The sequence below is a fragment of the Brachyistius frenatus genome, unplaced genomic scaffold (assembly GCF_029030835.1).
Source record: "Brachyistius frenatus isolate BFR_SWC_R1_liver_20210118 unplaced genomic scaffold, ASM2903083v1 Contig_298, whole genome shotgun sequence".
Lineage (NCBI taxonomy): Eukaryota > Metazoa > Chordata > Actinopteri > Embiotocidae > Brachyistius > Brachyistius frenatus.
In genome coordinates, this window is record NW_027210897.1 from 201,873 (window position 1) to 217,500 (window position 15,628).

Consider the following 15,628-nt stretch of genomic DNA (forward strand, 5'->3'; position numbering starts at 1 on the left):
ATAGTGGGTGAGTTCATTGATCATTCATGCAAGGGCAGCTCACAAAGACAAGTGATTAGACAGGATGTTAAAGAGGAGGTGAAGAAGGTTAGGAAGGAGGATTCAAAGATCACAGAACAAGGATCCTGAACATTCACTCACTGTTATGTATGTCACAGATCTCTTGGACCGTGTGGACGCTTTTAGCTGAACTTCCTACACTGCTTTGTTTATCTAATCTGTGTCTGCTCAACAAATTACTTCACAACATGCATGATATTTTTTCTCTGTGTCCGTAATGAATACGAAGGTTGATCAAAAAGTTCAGAGGCTGCTCCTGCTGCGCGTGAACGCTCCACAGAATCGTGAAAAGTTTTGTCGCTTGATCAAAATCAGCAGCTGAGTTACGCACTTTTATTAGCAGTGCTTTTTTTTATGCACCTGATACTTGAGCAGAGAGCGTACATCAGACTTATTGACAAAGCACTGGGGAACAGAGAAAAACATTCCCCTTTAGAAGGTCCCAGCAGAACTCGGTGTTGACAGTCTGACTCTGGGGGACGAATTTACGGTGACACCAACACCAACGCCAAGAAAACCCACCTGGTTGTTCCTGACCTGACATGTATTTTTCAGGCTCATCGCTTCATCACTGCAGGCTTTCTGAAGGCTCTCAAGTTAATTATTTCCTTATTATGACAGAACGAGCTTTTTTTCTTGGACAGGTTATCAACCTGCTGTTATGATATAACTCATTGTCGTGTTGTCTTATTACTTATAATGTTAATCATAGATCCAGAGTGCCATGCCAGCATGCATAGAAGGACTCTTGACAACTATATCAACACCAGGGCACAACAAATAAACAACATGGAAATGTGAAACCATCAACGGTGAATATTTCACATCCAAACTATTTATACCAGCAGCGATGCAAATTTGTGACAGTTGCAGTTTTTCCCCAAAAAGTTCAAATACTTTTAAACTCTTCAGAAAAAATTATGGATTTGAAATGAAAGTCTGACAGTCAACAGGTGTCTGTATGCTATGTGAGGATACCCTGGGGGTCACAGATTACAAGATGAATCTACCAATTATCACGAGAAAACCAGCTTAGCCTTCTCAAGATAATAAAATAATCAACTTTTGGTCTCCAGAAAACGGCTTTAAAATGGTAAAGATGGCTGTTCTCAGCACCCAAACTCAAATCCGTCTCACCCTCTGGAAGTCACAGTGGGGGTTGGGGCAGCGGGCGGGGCTGCAGATGGCGACGTCGCTGAAGCAGGTGCACTCCTGACACGACCGCGGCCTCCATGATGAGTTGTTCTGTCGAGACAAAGACAAACATGAAACATTACCGAGGGAAGACGTTGATTGATCGCTGCAGTAAAACCAGATCACTCTCTTCAGCACCGTTATCACATCGGATCAAACCCACACCTCATCTTTATGTCGACAGCTGGGGCGAATGGCGGTAAACATATCGGCCTCTTTGTGCATATTAATGGCACTAATACAAAATGTCTGTATTTAACGGCACGCCTGAATCACTCACAGCAGATTGCAGCAACGAGTTGCTTGATTTTCCAGTTACATATTTACTTCTGCTGTTTAAGTTTCCAGAGTTTTATTTGGACCATTGTTGCCCATGACAACATGTCACTGTACACTATGCAGTAAAAATGCATTATTAATATACAACCCCGTTTCTCAAAAAAGTTGGGACGCTGCCTAAAATGTAGAAAAAAAATAAAAATGCAATGATTTGCAAATCATGTTAACCCACATTTTAATTGCAAATAGATCAAAGATAACAAAATAAATGTTGAAACAGAAAGATTTTATTGTTTTATGAAAGATCTGTGCTTATTTTGAATTTGGAAAAAAGTTGGTACAGGTTGGTACAGGTTCATGTGCTGCATCACCTCTTCTTTTAACAACACTCTGGAAACATTGGGGACAGAGGAGACCAATTGCTGGAGCTTTGAAAGTGAAATGTGGCCCCATTCTTGCCTGATGTAGGTGCTCAACATAGTTCAGGGTCAACATAGTTCAGGGTCTACTTTGCTGTATTTTTGATTTCATGGTGCCCCAAATTTTTTTAAATGATTGACAGGTCTGGACAGCTCCTGTCCAAACTTTTTTTGAGACATGTTGCTGGCATCAGATTCAAAAAGAGCACTTTTTCATAAAACAAATATGTTGTCTTTGGTCTATTTTCAATTAAATATGGATTTATGTGATTTGCAAATCATTGCATTGTTTTTATTTACATTTGACACGGCGTCCCAACTGTTTTGGAAACAGGGTTGAAAAACAGAAACATTAAATAACAGAAGAGGAACATGTTTTGGAGAGTTTGTATTTCAGGCTTATTTTAGCTCGCCATGGTTTTACTGCTCCACTGCAACACCAAAAGAAAACCACGTCACTCTTTGAACTCTGATCATCCTTTATGATAAAGGCTTTAAAACACTGAAGGACTTCTGCTGCAGGTGGAGTGAAACTTCTCCTCATTCATCAAAAGCTTTTAGCTCCACGGCCAAATAGACAAAAGGGCAAAAAAAGCCAGAGATCAGTTGTGCCAGCTGACTGCAGCCTTCAGCATGCGTGCTATTTGTCAATAGCTCATAACGCCTAGCTGATGATATCTTCTGGCCAGCTTAAAGCCAAAGCTGAATCAATATTCAAGTGCCTGCATATGCTCAGATATATCATCTTACAGCCCATAAATCCGATTTAGCTGAGTGATTAATAACCCTCCCGTGACAGGAATATCCAGCGGCAGCTGTGCTCATGGTGTGGATCATCGGTGGCGGACGCTCGTCTCCGTCTGAGACACAAACTCAAGCAGATCTTTTTATAGAGAAGGAAGCTTTAAGCTCAAAGCTTAGTTTGATATTCTTGTGGAGAAAAGAAAAATGGAGAGTTCTTCAATCAGAACCAACTAGATACAAATAAAGTTTCTAAATCACTCCATCAAAACAACACAAATAAACCTTGACATTAGTAACCAACACGTTGTTGTATATAACTAAAAAAACAAAAAATAAAGAGCCATGTCCATGACAGACGCTCACAAACCGACCGGTGACGTCACTGTTGGTTTCTCAGCCACTTTAAGACCAAATGGAACTTTTATTTTCCTGGGAAAAAAATCTAGATATTGTATTTTGAGGAAAAGAGATGAGCTTTTAGGGGTTTAATCTGTGCTACGAGAGGAACTATAAATATACAAGACAAACAAGACAGCTACACACAGCTTAATCATTTATTTACACATACATCCAGCCAGTATTTATGGAGGTCTTACATATTATGAGAAAATAACGAGATAAATGGAGCCCGAAATCATGTCAGGAAAAAAATGTGGTAGCACACTGGAATAATAAACAGCACAGAAATGCATCAGCTGAAGTCGCATTAGAGCGTGTTAACCCAGAGCAGCACGTAGTAACAGGTCGGGGACTTTATGGGACCGGGAGGCCTCAGAGACGCCATGGTCAGCATCTAACCAGAACCAGAGCACAATGATGGACTCGCCAGGGTTTAGGGTCGAGGACCGCTCGCCTCACAGACCGTTTAAGGTTAACACAACTATTTTGGTTCAAAGCAAATCAATTCAAAATTAATTGCTGAGATCTGAGAACGAAAGAAGAAATTTCTACAACATAGCAAATTAATCCAGATTATCTACACCACTATTTTTGGAGGTTCAACTGACAGTGGGCTCCTCTGAAACGTCCGTAACACTCCGTCATCGTGGAGGAAAACGCTGCACGCACAACAACAAAAACAGCCCAGATGTCAGAGTTGAAGCAGGAAGTGGGTCCGAAGGTCTAAAACCGTGATTTCCCTGTGAAAGGAGGAGAGGAGAGGAGAGGAGAGGAGAGGAGAGGAGAGGAGAGGAGAGGAGAGGAGAGGAGAGGAGAGGAGAGCTGAGCGGTGAGTGAGCGGTTATATGTGGGAGGCGTTATAGGTCATGTTGAACTACATACACAATGAAAATTTAATTAGTGAAAGCAGCCAGCTGAAGGCGAAGGTGCTCCATGTGAGTTAATGTGCTCCCTGTAGTGTGGTCCTCCCTCTCTTCCCTCTCCTCCCCATCCTCCACCTCCTCCCTCTTCTCCCGTATCCTCCCTCTCCTCCCCATCGTCCCCTTCTCCACCTCCTTTCTCTCCTCCCCATCCTCCCTCTCCTCCACCTCTCCTCTCCATCCTATAGTGGGGTCGCAGCTATTTATGTGAATCATGCATGCGCTTATGTTTGTGAGTTTTCTGAGCGTGCAACTCTCCACAGCTGCAGCCAGATGTGTGATGAATTTAATGTCAGGGCAAATGTGTCAGGACTGATCTCTGCACAGGGTGTTTAACAGGAGGAGGGGAGGAGGTGGAGGAGGTGGAGGAGGTGAAGGAGAGGGAGGATGGGGAGGAGAGGGAGGAGGTGGAAGAGAGGGAGGATGGGGAGGAGAGGGAGGAGGGGAAGAGATGGAGGAGGGGGAGCAGGAGGATTAGCTAAAGGTGGGGGAGGGGGAAGAGGTGGAGAGCTGGTCGTGGCTATCTCACGTTTTGCCGTCGTGGACGAGCGTGTCTATTTCACGCTCTGCCGGGACACTGAGTTGCATCTGTATTTAAAATATGAAGTTACAAGCAGCGAGCACGATTCAGCTGCTGCTTCACGCTGAAGACTTCTTACATCACGCTAATGAACCCCAAATAGAAAGTTTAAATGGAAACAACCGCAAAATATAGAAGCCAGATGGCCATTGGTCACACCGAACATAAGAATAAATCAATTCCACCGCCTGGTCTTACAAACATTTAGGGACAATTTTAGACTCATTTTAAAGGAGAATCATTATAAAGCCAAAGAAAATACACAAATTGATTCTAGATTGACCAAATTAGACTTAATTTTAAATTGAAAATGTCTGGAGGAATCTAAAAACAATAGAAGTCACTGAATCGGTTCAAAACTGCTTTGTTTAAATACTCAATGTCCGGAATTAACAACACAAAGTGGAAATGAACACATTCTTCCAGCACATTAAGGGCACGCTGCATTTAAAGACAGCGACAGGATCCAATATTCATCATATCACGGCTGGAACTCCACCATTTATTAACATGGGTGCATTTGTTATATGTTTTGGATGTTATTTATCTTTTTCATAGTGAGTTTTGGTTTTAGGTGTTGGAAAAGACGGCTTGAACAACAATAAGACACTTGGAAGTCAGAACTTATACAACAACGAAAAAGAAAATTCTTCTTCCTGTCTTCCACAAAAATTCTTCATTCAATCTTTGCAGTTGCTAAAAGGTTCAAACAGGATGTTCCAAATAAAAGAAGAGAAAAATTCAATCAAACTAAGATACAAAACCAGATTTTCTGCAAATTGCACTCATCGCTGCGTCCCGTCGTTACAGAACGGGGAACTTCCTCTCAGGTCATTTGTTCTGACTGCACAGAGCGAAGTGCAGCGACTCCTCTCACCGGCCGAGATATAAAAAGAGCACAGAAACTCGCCTCTGGCCTTTTCTGAATGTTAAGTACAAAAGTGTCCTCCATATGGTCACTGTGAGAGTGTGACATCCAGACCATCATTTCAGCATCCTCCATAGCAACCAATCTCACTGGAACTCAGCGACGCTCTCCAAAGTGGTGACACTCTGTCTTTATCGCGGCATCGAGCAGATCGCCCTGCGAGGGAAAAGTTCAAAGCAGACTTGTAAATGTAAAATGATTGGGACGGAGACGGAGACGGAGACAAAGACCTGCTGGTGACTCAACAAGTCTTTGCTTTAGAAAAGTGCTTCATTTCATTTTTTAAATCTACTCAAAGGAAAGCAGGAAGACGGATAAAGTGTACATGAGGAAGTTACTGAATTACACAAGAAAGTGCTGGATAAATACAGTGGTGAGGAATTATGTGAAGTTTTACTAATATTTCATGAAATCTACGTTTCAGATTAAAAAAAAAAAAAAGAAAACGCCAAAGCACCAAAATCTTTTTTTTTTTTTTTTTTTTTACCAGATACATTCCTTTTTTTAATGATTAAGAAAACTGATTGTACATCAAATATAATTGTTTTCCAAAACAACTGATCTTTAAAATCAACAGCAGACACGTGTCTGAAATGAACTGATCGACTTGTTTCTCTAAGAAATTATAGTTCAAGATTTTTATTCTATTAATTTCTAATGAATTTCCAGAGACTGGATATAAAAAACATGATGGGGCGTTAAAGCAGAAACAGGTTTAAAAGACAAAGAACGCTATGTTAGAATTATAGATTGGATATAAACGTGTTCGTAGCTTCCAGGTCTGTAAAATGGTTCTGATCCAGAAGTGTCTTCAGCTGCAATACCAGCGAGTGCCACTAGAGGTCGGCTCCAAAAAGCCTCCGACTCCATAGACTCCCATTCAACTTCTCTCATCAAATCCAAAGTGAATAAAATGTGTCCATCAGTTATCTCGGTGTTGTTAGCTAAAGTCACTCCTTCTTATTAGTTTTCTGGAGGTCCATCTGAAAATAATCCCTCATTCATTAGAAAAGAAGATTCAAGAAGACCTGTTTTTGGGGGCGTGTCTGTTTGATTGACAGGCCTGCGGTGCAGTCAGGTTACAGCTATCGGTGGGCGGGACGTAGTATCGTCAGGTTTCCGATCAGATCGGTCAGATCCACCGCTGGCTCCTCCCCCAGCTCGTCCAAATATGGTCACTTCCTGTTCCAAACCGCTCTGAACTAGTAAAGATGATGACGGACAGAATCTGAACTGGAGGATTCATAACGTTCACAAACCAACGATGACATCACTGATGATTGACAAAGAACATTCCACACATTTAACGTCCTCTTTTGAATCAAAATCTTTTATATGTGCACATGTTTATAATCAAATACAGTTTGACATGTTTATGTTTCGTGATGGTTAGATCAAATGATATTAATAAGCTGTATGTGCATAGCTGTTGTTGTAAAAGTAGAACATCATATAAAAAGATTGCATTGCTTGGATCTAAATGAGGTAAAGAGGTCATCACGGGGTTAATAATAATTTAGTGTGCATGCAGGAATGAGTCTCCTGTTATGTGGATGCTGTTCACATCGGCAGCTCATTCTTAATAAAGCTGCTTAAAATTAGCAGCGCAGCTCACGGTGTGTGTGACTGACTGGTCTGAGCTCCTCGGAGTCCGTTTCAGGTCCCGGTGGGATCACGGAGGTCGGACTCAATCCCAAACCCACGTCCTGTTTACCGACCTGGAGCAGAATGAGATCGACCCGGAGTTCACAGTAAACCTGGAGAGCACCGAGAAGCACGGCCTGCCTATTACCTCCCCCCCCTCCCCCTCTCCCCTCCCCTCTGGGAGCTCTGACAGCTCCGAGCCGAGGGAGCGATGCAGCAGGCAGCACGGTGAGTGGTGGTGCCAAGTCCTCCCCTCCTCCCGATCAGATTGTCCCCTACAGGGACCCGTACCTGGGATTGGTTGATTAAACGTCTGAGGAGTGGAGGGCTGATTTCATTGCTCCCTGGAGGAAGATCTGCGCCTCAGATTGGATTTAGAAGAAGCGAGCCCGCTCAGCCAACGTGGCTGCATGTCTTCAATTTCATAAAGAAAAAACAGATCCGTGACTTCCACATGGTACGTCCTGTTCGACGGGGCAGTTAACGGCCGCGGGCCTCCGACTGGGAGGGAGCTGGTGTGAAACCCAGAGATGGAAAAAATGAATAAAGAAAGCATTTATCCGAGCTGAGTTAGAGCCACTCGTAGTGCGTCGCCTCAGAGGGAACATATCTATAATAACGTCTAGTGCCAAAATATTACATAAAATATGAGATCAAAATAACCTTTTTCTTTCAGGGTCCTTTCTGCAGGAGGACAGGTGTAGCCCACCTTCTCAACTCCAATTGTAGTTCAGGGTCTTCATACCCTACCCCTGTTGCATGGGAGGTGAATTGGAGAGGATCTACGAAAATATAGATCTTAGGAATGTGTCTACAAAAGCCCAATTTAATGGTAAGACTGACTACGGTGAGAGAGGCCTGTTAGCTTCAGATACAGCTTCACTGTCTCAGTTCAAACTCAGGCATTCACATGTAGCCCTGTTTACTTTCTTTAGTTGGAATAACATTCCTTTAACACGTTAATATTTAAACCACACATTGAATGAAACACAGTCAACATGTATTAAACACAAACAGGAACCTACAGATAATAAAAACTCAATAATACCCGGATGTGAGTCAGTGTGACGGGACGTAACGTTGGCGCGCTGGTTGGAGCTCATTTAAATCCTCAAGGAGAAGGTGTGGTCAGTACTCACTGTTCCTTAGAGGGAGATAACAGTCTTTGTGTCCAGCAGGAGGCGCTGTGATGAAAGGACCATCCGCAGTCCTGAGCGAAGCTGCTAGCTTGTTAGCAGCTAAGTGACCGCAGCACTTTAGAGTTGTACCGACCCACCCGGCCTCCACCAGGCTCACCGTCTGGTTTTATTGGACCTCACACGGCTATAACAAACTCCGCTTCGAACTCGAACAACTACACAACAATAAAAGACATTTTCCTGAAATGTAGTCTAACTCTACATCTCTGTATCTTCTCCCGTTTTCTTCCTCGTCCCGTCGACTTCTCTTTCTCTGCTTCGCGCGCTCCTCCCGTTAGCCCCGCCCCTCTCTTTAGCCCCGCCCCTCTCTAAGAACCAGGTAGGTTACCAAAAAGTTCCCTCTGCTTGTTCTGATTGGCTGGCAACACATTGACACCTGACCAACCAATAGGTAAGGACACGAGAGGTTCAAAGGCAACTCAAAACTGTAGGACACTTAAGTACTTTTCCAACTATACTTATAGGTCGCTACACAGAGTCCAGCCAGAAATCACCACAAAGAAGTCACTGAAAACGGGTTTCCTTAAAATGGATTCATGCATGAGTCACTTTTGGGGTATTAATATACAACATCGTAATTTCCCATATTTTAGGGAGATGCCTTCGAATTTCTTATTTTGTTTGATGAACGGTACAAAACCCAAAAAATTTTAGTGAAGAGGATTTAAAAAAAGAGAAAAGCAGCAAATTCTTTCATTGACAAAACTTAAAAAATATAATAGTTATTATTTTTGTTCAAATTGATTGGTTGGTCATCCCACCTCATTGAAATCCAAGATCAGTCCAAACCCCACATATCAGTCCCTCCAGGAAATCTTCCAATCGCAATAATTAACACAAATCCAAGCGTACTGCGTAATATTTATGGTAGCTTCCAATTTTGTAAACCCACGCTTGCCCACGATTTTTCAGCAAAAAACATCGTCGTCAAAATCTGTGCTGAAAGTATTAACAGCATATAGTAAATCTTTTCAAACAAAACTCATTTATTAACAAAATAACTCCTCATTAACAAACAGAAAGTCTCTGCTCATGTTTTCATCTCCAAAAACAACTCAACAAGAACAAGAGGAGAAACAGGAAGTGTTTTTACTGTTTTCACATTAAAATGATGTGATTAAATATTTGTGATCAAAGGAAGTGACGGTCCTTTCTGGAAACATATGCAGCTTTTAGGACCTTTTGGGACCTTTTATCTCCACGGTTCTCTGAGTTCAATAAATATATAAAAAAGATTAGAAGTCAAATATGTATGTAATGTGCAGCATGATAATCATCACAGGAAGTGATTACATGTTTATTCTTTAAAAAAAAAAAAATCCTGGAAGGACGTGAGTTACAAGTAAGTCGCAGAAAAGCATTACATCCTCACACGTGATGCTGGAACATGTGAAAGTGTCAAAGTGAAGCATTTTTGCTTAAAAGTGACTGAAACACAAAATGATGAAAAAAAAGAAAAACGGAATAATTGTTCTGACTGATTCGGTTCATTGATTCATTTTCTTCAGCATAAAACGGAGTGACCTCTCGACTCGACTGTTGATGATCCTCTCTTATCTTTCTGTCTCCTCTCAACCTCCAGACGGATCACAGGGACGACGCTTCTTATCAGCTCAGTGGACGTGATGAGAGAAGTTCAGCTTTAACCTCCAGTAGTTTGTTGAGCAGCTGACATCGGAGGTCAGAGGTCAGAGCGAAGCTGGACAACAACCTGGAGTCACGTCTCCCGGGATGAAGAAGTCGGGGGGAAGGACTCTACGACTTCAATTCAAATTCAATTGAACACAGAAGGCAGAGTTAAACATGAACAGGCGTCGGTTTACTTTGAGCTGCCAGCCGCTCCGGTTGGACGGGAAGTGAGAAGACAGGCAGCCGGCCGGGCCGGCAGAATGTAATTGGGCTAAAATTGGGCCCGGAGCTGAGAAACTCAAGCTATTACTGAATTCGATCCGGGGACACAAACCTTTCAGCGGTCCTGCTGCAGACGGACATCCAGAGCTGCACTTCTCCTCCGTCTGTCAACACAGGTTTCTATTTACAGCTGATCAACCCCATCAAACTGAAAACCTGCACTTCTACTTACAACAACAGATAACTGGCTCGGGTCGGGTCGGTCAAAGCTGCCGTGCTGCTGGAAACATGTTCACGGCTCTCTGGAACTGATGGGAATTCACTTACGACTTGATATTTTTTTTTATAAACTTCTTTGTCCGGGGTCAAAAATGTCATTACAGGCTTCACTTTTAAACCAGCGCCGATAAGAACTGAGAAAACGCTGCAACATGAAGTTATTTAGTGGACCTGAAGATGGAGATATTTAGAGCACATTTTGTAACCAACTAAATTAGTGTGATTGAATCATATAAAACACACTGAGGCTGTTTGGTGTCGGACCAGCGACGGTTTTTCACTCAAATATGTCAAACAGAGATATAAAGTCAAAGATGAGGCCAAAAGGACAGTTTGTTTGCTGCAACCAGCAGGTTAGATTCACTTATTAAAACTGATGGTCCTGAGCTTTTCTATCAGGTTTCATCTTTGAGAGGAACCATCAGCAAACACCCCGTCGGCTCGGTGCTTCACCGTGATGTGATGTTAGTGTTTCACCGTGATGTGATGTCAGTGCTTCACCGTGATGTGATGTTAGTGTTTCACCGTGATGTGATGTCAGTGTTTCACCGTGATGTGATGTTAGTGTTTCACCGTGATGTGATGTTAGTGTTTCACCGTGATGTGATGTCAGTGTTTCACCGTGATGTCGGTGTTTCACCGTGATGTGATGTCAGTGTTTCACCGTGATGTGATGTCAGTGTTTCACCGTGATGTGATGTCAGTGTTTCACCGTGATGTGATGTTAGTGCTTCACCGTGATGTGATGTTAGTGTTTCACCGTGATGTGATGTTAGTGCTTCACCGTGATGTGATGTTAGTGCTTCACCGTGATGTGATGTCAGTGTTTCACCGTGATGTGATGTTAGTGCTTCACCGTGATGTGATGTCGGTGTTTCACCGCGATGTGATGTCAGTGTTTCACCGTGATGTCTGTGTTTCACCGTGATGTGATGTCAGTGTTTCACCGTGATGTCGGTGTTTCACCGTGATGTCGGTGTTTCACCGTGATGTGATGTCAGTGCTTCACCGTGATGTCGGTGCTTCACCGTGATGTCGGTGCTTCACCGTGATGTGATGTCAGTGTTTCACCGTGATGTCGGTGTTTCACCGTGATGTCGGTGCTTCACCGTGATGTCGGTGCTTCACCGTGATGTCGGTGCTTGTCTGTGGGGCCGGTTTTACCTGCAGCTCGTCTTCATTTACGTTGTGAAGGAGCTCCACTCAGATCCTTCTGATGGTTGTCGTCCTCTTTGCATGTTTCTGTTCTTCTCACAGCAACACAGTTTCACCTGCAGAGCTCCAGAACCTGGTAGCAAGGTGTTCTTCTTCTCTTTACGTTGCTTTTAGATGCATTACCGCCACCTTCTGATGGGAGTAATGTATTACAACCAGGCGCCGGTAAAAACGAGAGAAATAACGACTATTCAAATATCCGAAGATCATGTCCCATCACTAGTCGACACTATAATGAGGTTCTCCCTGGAAAACTGCGATTTCTCTGCAGGTGGAAGGAAATCTGTTCACCAAGAAGATGAATTTTGACATTCCATCACAAAATAACTCTTTTGATGTTCTGAAAATCACATTATAACATGTGGTAGTTCAGTGCTTCGTGTTTATTTATTTGTATATTTAGACCGGAACCCAAAGACAACTCCATCAATGTTTTGGGTTATTTATGTTGGAGTTTCAGCTGGATGATAGTTTGAAGCTGCAGGAGTTGAGAACAGCCTTCAAATCAAGAAAAATACAAAATAAAAAAAACAGTTACAAACCATAAAGAAAAGGTTGTCAGGAGCTCGAGGAAAGTCGGCTGTTTTATGTTTTCTTGACTATAAAACATGAACTCTGTGAACAGAACTTGGAGAACGTCCTGAACCACTTCCTGTTTTTAACAGAACAGTTCCTTAGAGGTAGGTAACAGTCTCTCTTCGCTGCGGATCTTCAGCAGAAGCAGGAGGACCGTTTACATTTATGTTTTTAGAGGGCGACAGCTGTGTTGCTCCTTTTTTTCGCAGAATAAATTTCTGGCGAAATGAATTTAAATGTATTCATTTGCTGCCATTAAATTGCTCGATCACAACTTTCTCCGGCGCCGGCCCGGTGATTGTATGCTAATTTCTGACGAGGCAAGCTGTGAAAACAAGCGCAGTTATCAGTCCCGGCCGGCGGAAGGAGCCTGAAACTGACAGTGACGACCAAACGGCCTGATTCACCCGAAGAGTCGAGGGTCTCATCCCACGTTACCATGACTGTCACGTGTTGTAAATCATCGGCTCTTTAACAGCTGATGAATCTGCAGAAGACTGTGAGCTCTGCCACAGCATTGTTATGCTCAGCGCCACACACACACACACACACACACACACACACACACACACACACACACACACACACACACACACACACACACACACACACACACACACACACACACACACACACACACACACACAGACTCCCCCATGCCTCCGATCCAATTAGAGGACCTGCTGGTACGACATGACAAACGAGTGGCTGATCGTTGGCCTCCGATCATCCATAAATCCAGCTGTCTGCCCTCCCTCGCCCTGCCGCGGCTGCTCTCGCTCCTGCAGCCAGATATCAGCACCGAGCACATAATGGGTTCTGGATCATCAGACAGACGGGCCCGAAGAGTCCGGGGCCACCGAGAGGAGAGACGTTAGCGCCGAAGCCACGCAGTCATGAGCACAAAAACAAAAGCAGGAGTATTTATCTTGGAAACGTGCTTGAAGCACACACAAAAACCTCTGGTTTTATGAAACAGCTTTTATACGATGTCGTGCCAGAAAATAACGTCAGGCCGTTCTGCTTTCATTGTTCCAGACTGCTGTAACAGCCGCTGACCCATTCAGGAGGGTCAGGGACAGAAACACACACTCATAACTGTGAAGCCAAACACAAAGAGACATGACGTTACATAAATCATAAATAAAGTCAGAGATACGGAGGAAGGTTCAGGACGAGGCCCGGTGTCACATAATAGCCCGAGTACACAAACACAAAATCAGCTTCTCCGTCTCAGCTCCCATTAGTTCTGGTGAAAAATCCATCGCAGCCTCCGGTCGGAAGTTTGAACGCAACTCCGACGGCGCCCAACTTTAGATGTACTTCCATTTAGGAATTTCTACTTTGGAAAGGTAAAAAAATAAAATAATGTAGCAATTTTTTTTTTGGGTGTAATGAAAAGTTTTGAGGAAGAAGAAATAGAAAGAAAAACTGTGAGTAAGATGCAGGTGAAGAGAAACTCCAGTAAATCACCTCACAGACCTGCAGTGATACATAATACATGCTGTCTGCATCCAATCTGCAGAGTTTGTTCCTTCCATTGTCCAACTTCTGCAGGAGCTCATTCATCATGGAGTACACGGCCTCCTCTCATCTGCATTCATTCAAACAGGTTTGAAGAATGAATCAACATCTATCTGGTTTGTTCTGTTTGTTTGCTCCTGTCAGCTCACTGTGTTCATCATCATCATCATCATCATCCCTCCAGCCTACATGTTTCCCCCTCAAAACAACACATCTTGGCGAGCAGCTCTGAGAAAAGAACAACAGCTTTTAGACAAACAAAACAAACAGTGAATAATTCAAACGCGTGGATCGCTCATCAAGTCTCTTTCATTGTTGCATCTGCTGGATCTTCTGAACATGAGCAGCGAGCTGCTCCGGCTCGGCCCTCACATCCACGTCTACGTTTCAATAATGCATCCGCTCTGCACTCAGGTGAGCTGAGAGTCATGTCGGCCGCTGCAGATGTAGAAACCCTCCATCTCCTGGTGTAACCAGGGATTCAAGGCCAAGCACGTTTTTTTAATCAGTTTTCCACCTCGGAGGTACGTAGAATAACGCAACTGGAGTTAAAAATTAACGGCGAGTGATTTCCGACCCATTTTGGCGATATTTCATGCAGGAAGCTTATGAATGTGTAACCAAATGTTAATTTAGGCAGAGCTGGAGACCTGCACTGCAACACAGCCGCAATCCTGTTTGGAGAAATACCAGCTGTATGATAACCTCAGACGGAGGAAAGGTTAAAGGTCAGATGATGTCCTGTTGGCTGCAACACTCGCCGACACTCAGAGTCATGTTGCACATTCACAGCCAGGCTTCAACTGCATCCCATCATATCTTATCTCCTCTGATGGAGAGAACATCAGTCAGCTGGTTGTGTCATCGTCTTCATTCTTATAACTGGGAAGTCATCAGATTTCATTTCTGCATTTAACTGTTGAGTTTCTGCTTTCGCAGCCACAAATATAACCGTGACATATTATTTAGAGCAGTTTCTCTGGGCCCAACTTTCTTATATCAGCTGCTTCAACAAGGATGTGAAAAAAAAAGTTCATTCTGGAAGTCACAAAAGACAAAAAGAATTGTGGACTAACGATGAATTAAGAAATTATATATATTATATATATATACATATACGCATACATATGTATATAATTTCTTAATTCATCATTAGTCTACAATTCTTTTTTGATCTAAAAATAGTAATGATCTTTTGATTTGTGTGAACCATCTATGTTTCATAATTCATAGCCTTTTCTGCAGCAGCATCTGTGAGCATGGACAGATATTGTAGTTTGTTACGTCAGAGTGCTGCTGGAGAAAAAAGAAAGACTCAGAGTATATTTTTCATATTTTAAGAAAAATGCCAATTAGGGCACATTTCTGAGGAAAAATGGTGCTTCAGTGGTGTTTTCCTCCCTGACGGTGCCTCCAATACTTGTTATGTGATATGCAGCATTGATCATGAGTGTTTATTTATCCATACTACATGTTCTGTTGTTGGATCATGTGTAATAAGCAGCAACCATCAGTGTCTTCTTGAATCTTCTTTTCTAATGAATGAGGGATTATTTTCAGATGGACCTCCAGAAAACTAAGAAGAAGGAGTGACTTTAGCTAACAACACCGAGATAACTGATGGACACATTTTATTCACTTTGGATTTGATGAGAGAAGTTGAATGGGAGTCTATGGAGCCGGAGGCTTTTTGGAGCCGACCTCTAGTGGCACTCGCTGGTACTGCAGCTGAAGATACTTCTGGATCAGAACCATTTTACAGACCTGAAGCTACGAACACTTTTATATACGGTCTGTGGTTTCCTCACAATATGTCA

At 42.9% G+C, this 15,628-nt stretch overlaps 1 protein-coding gene across 1 annotated transcript in view; it reads right to left on the bottom strand.

Annotated features, from left to right (window-relative positions):
- fras1 (Fraser extracellular matrix complex subunit 1) overlaps positions 1-15,628 on the bottom strand; it is a 265,766-nt gene that overhangs the window by 187,638 nt on the left and 62,500 nt on the right. Inside the window, exon 3 of the mRNA XM_069722629.1 lies at positions 1,198-1,305. Coding sequence (XP_069578730.1) covers positions 1,198-1,305 — 108 coding nt within the window. The remainder of the gene's footprint in view (positions 1-1,197; positions 1,306-15,628) is intronic.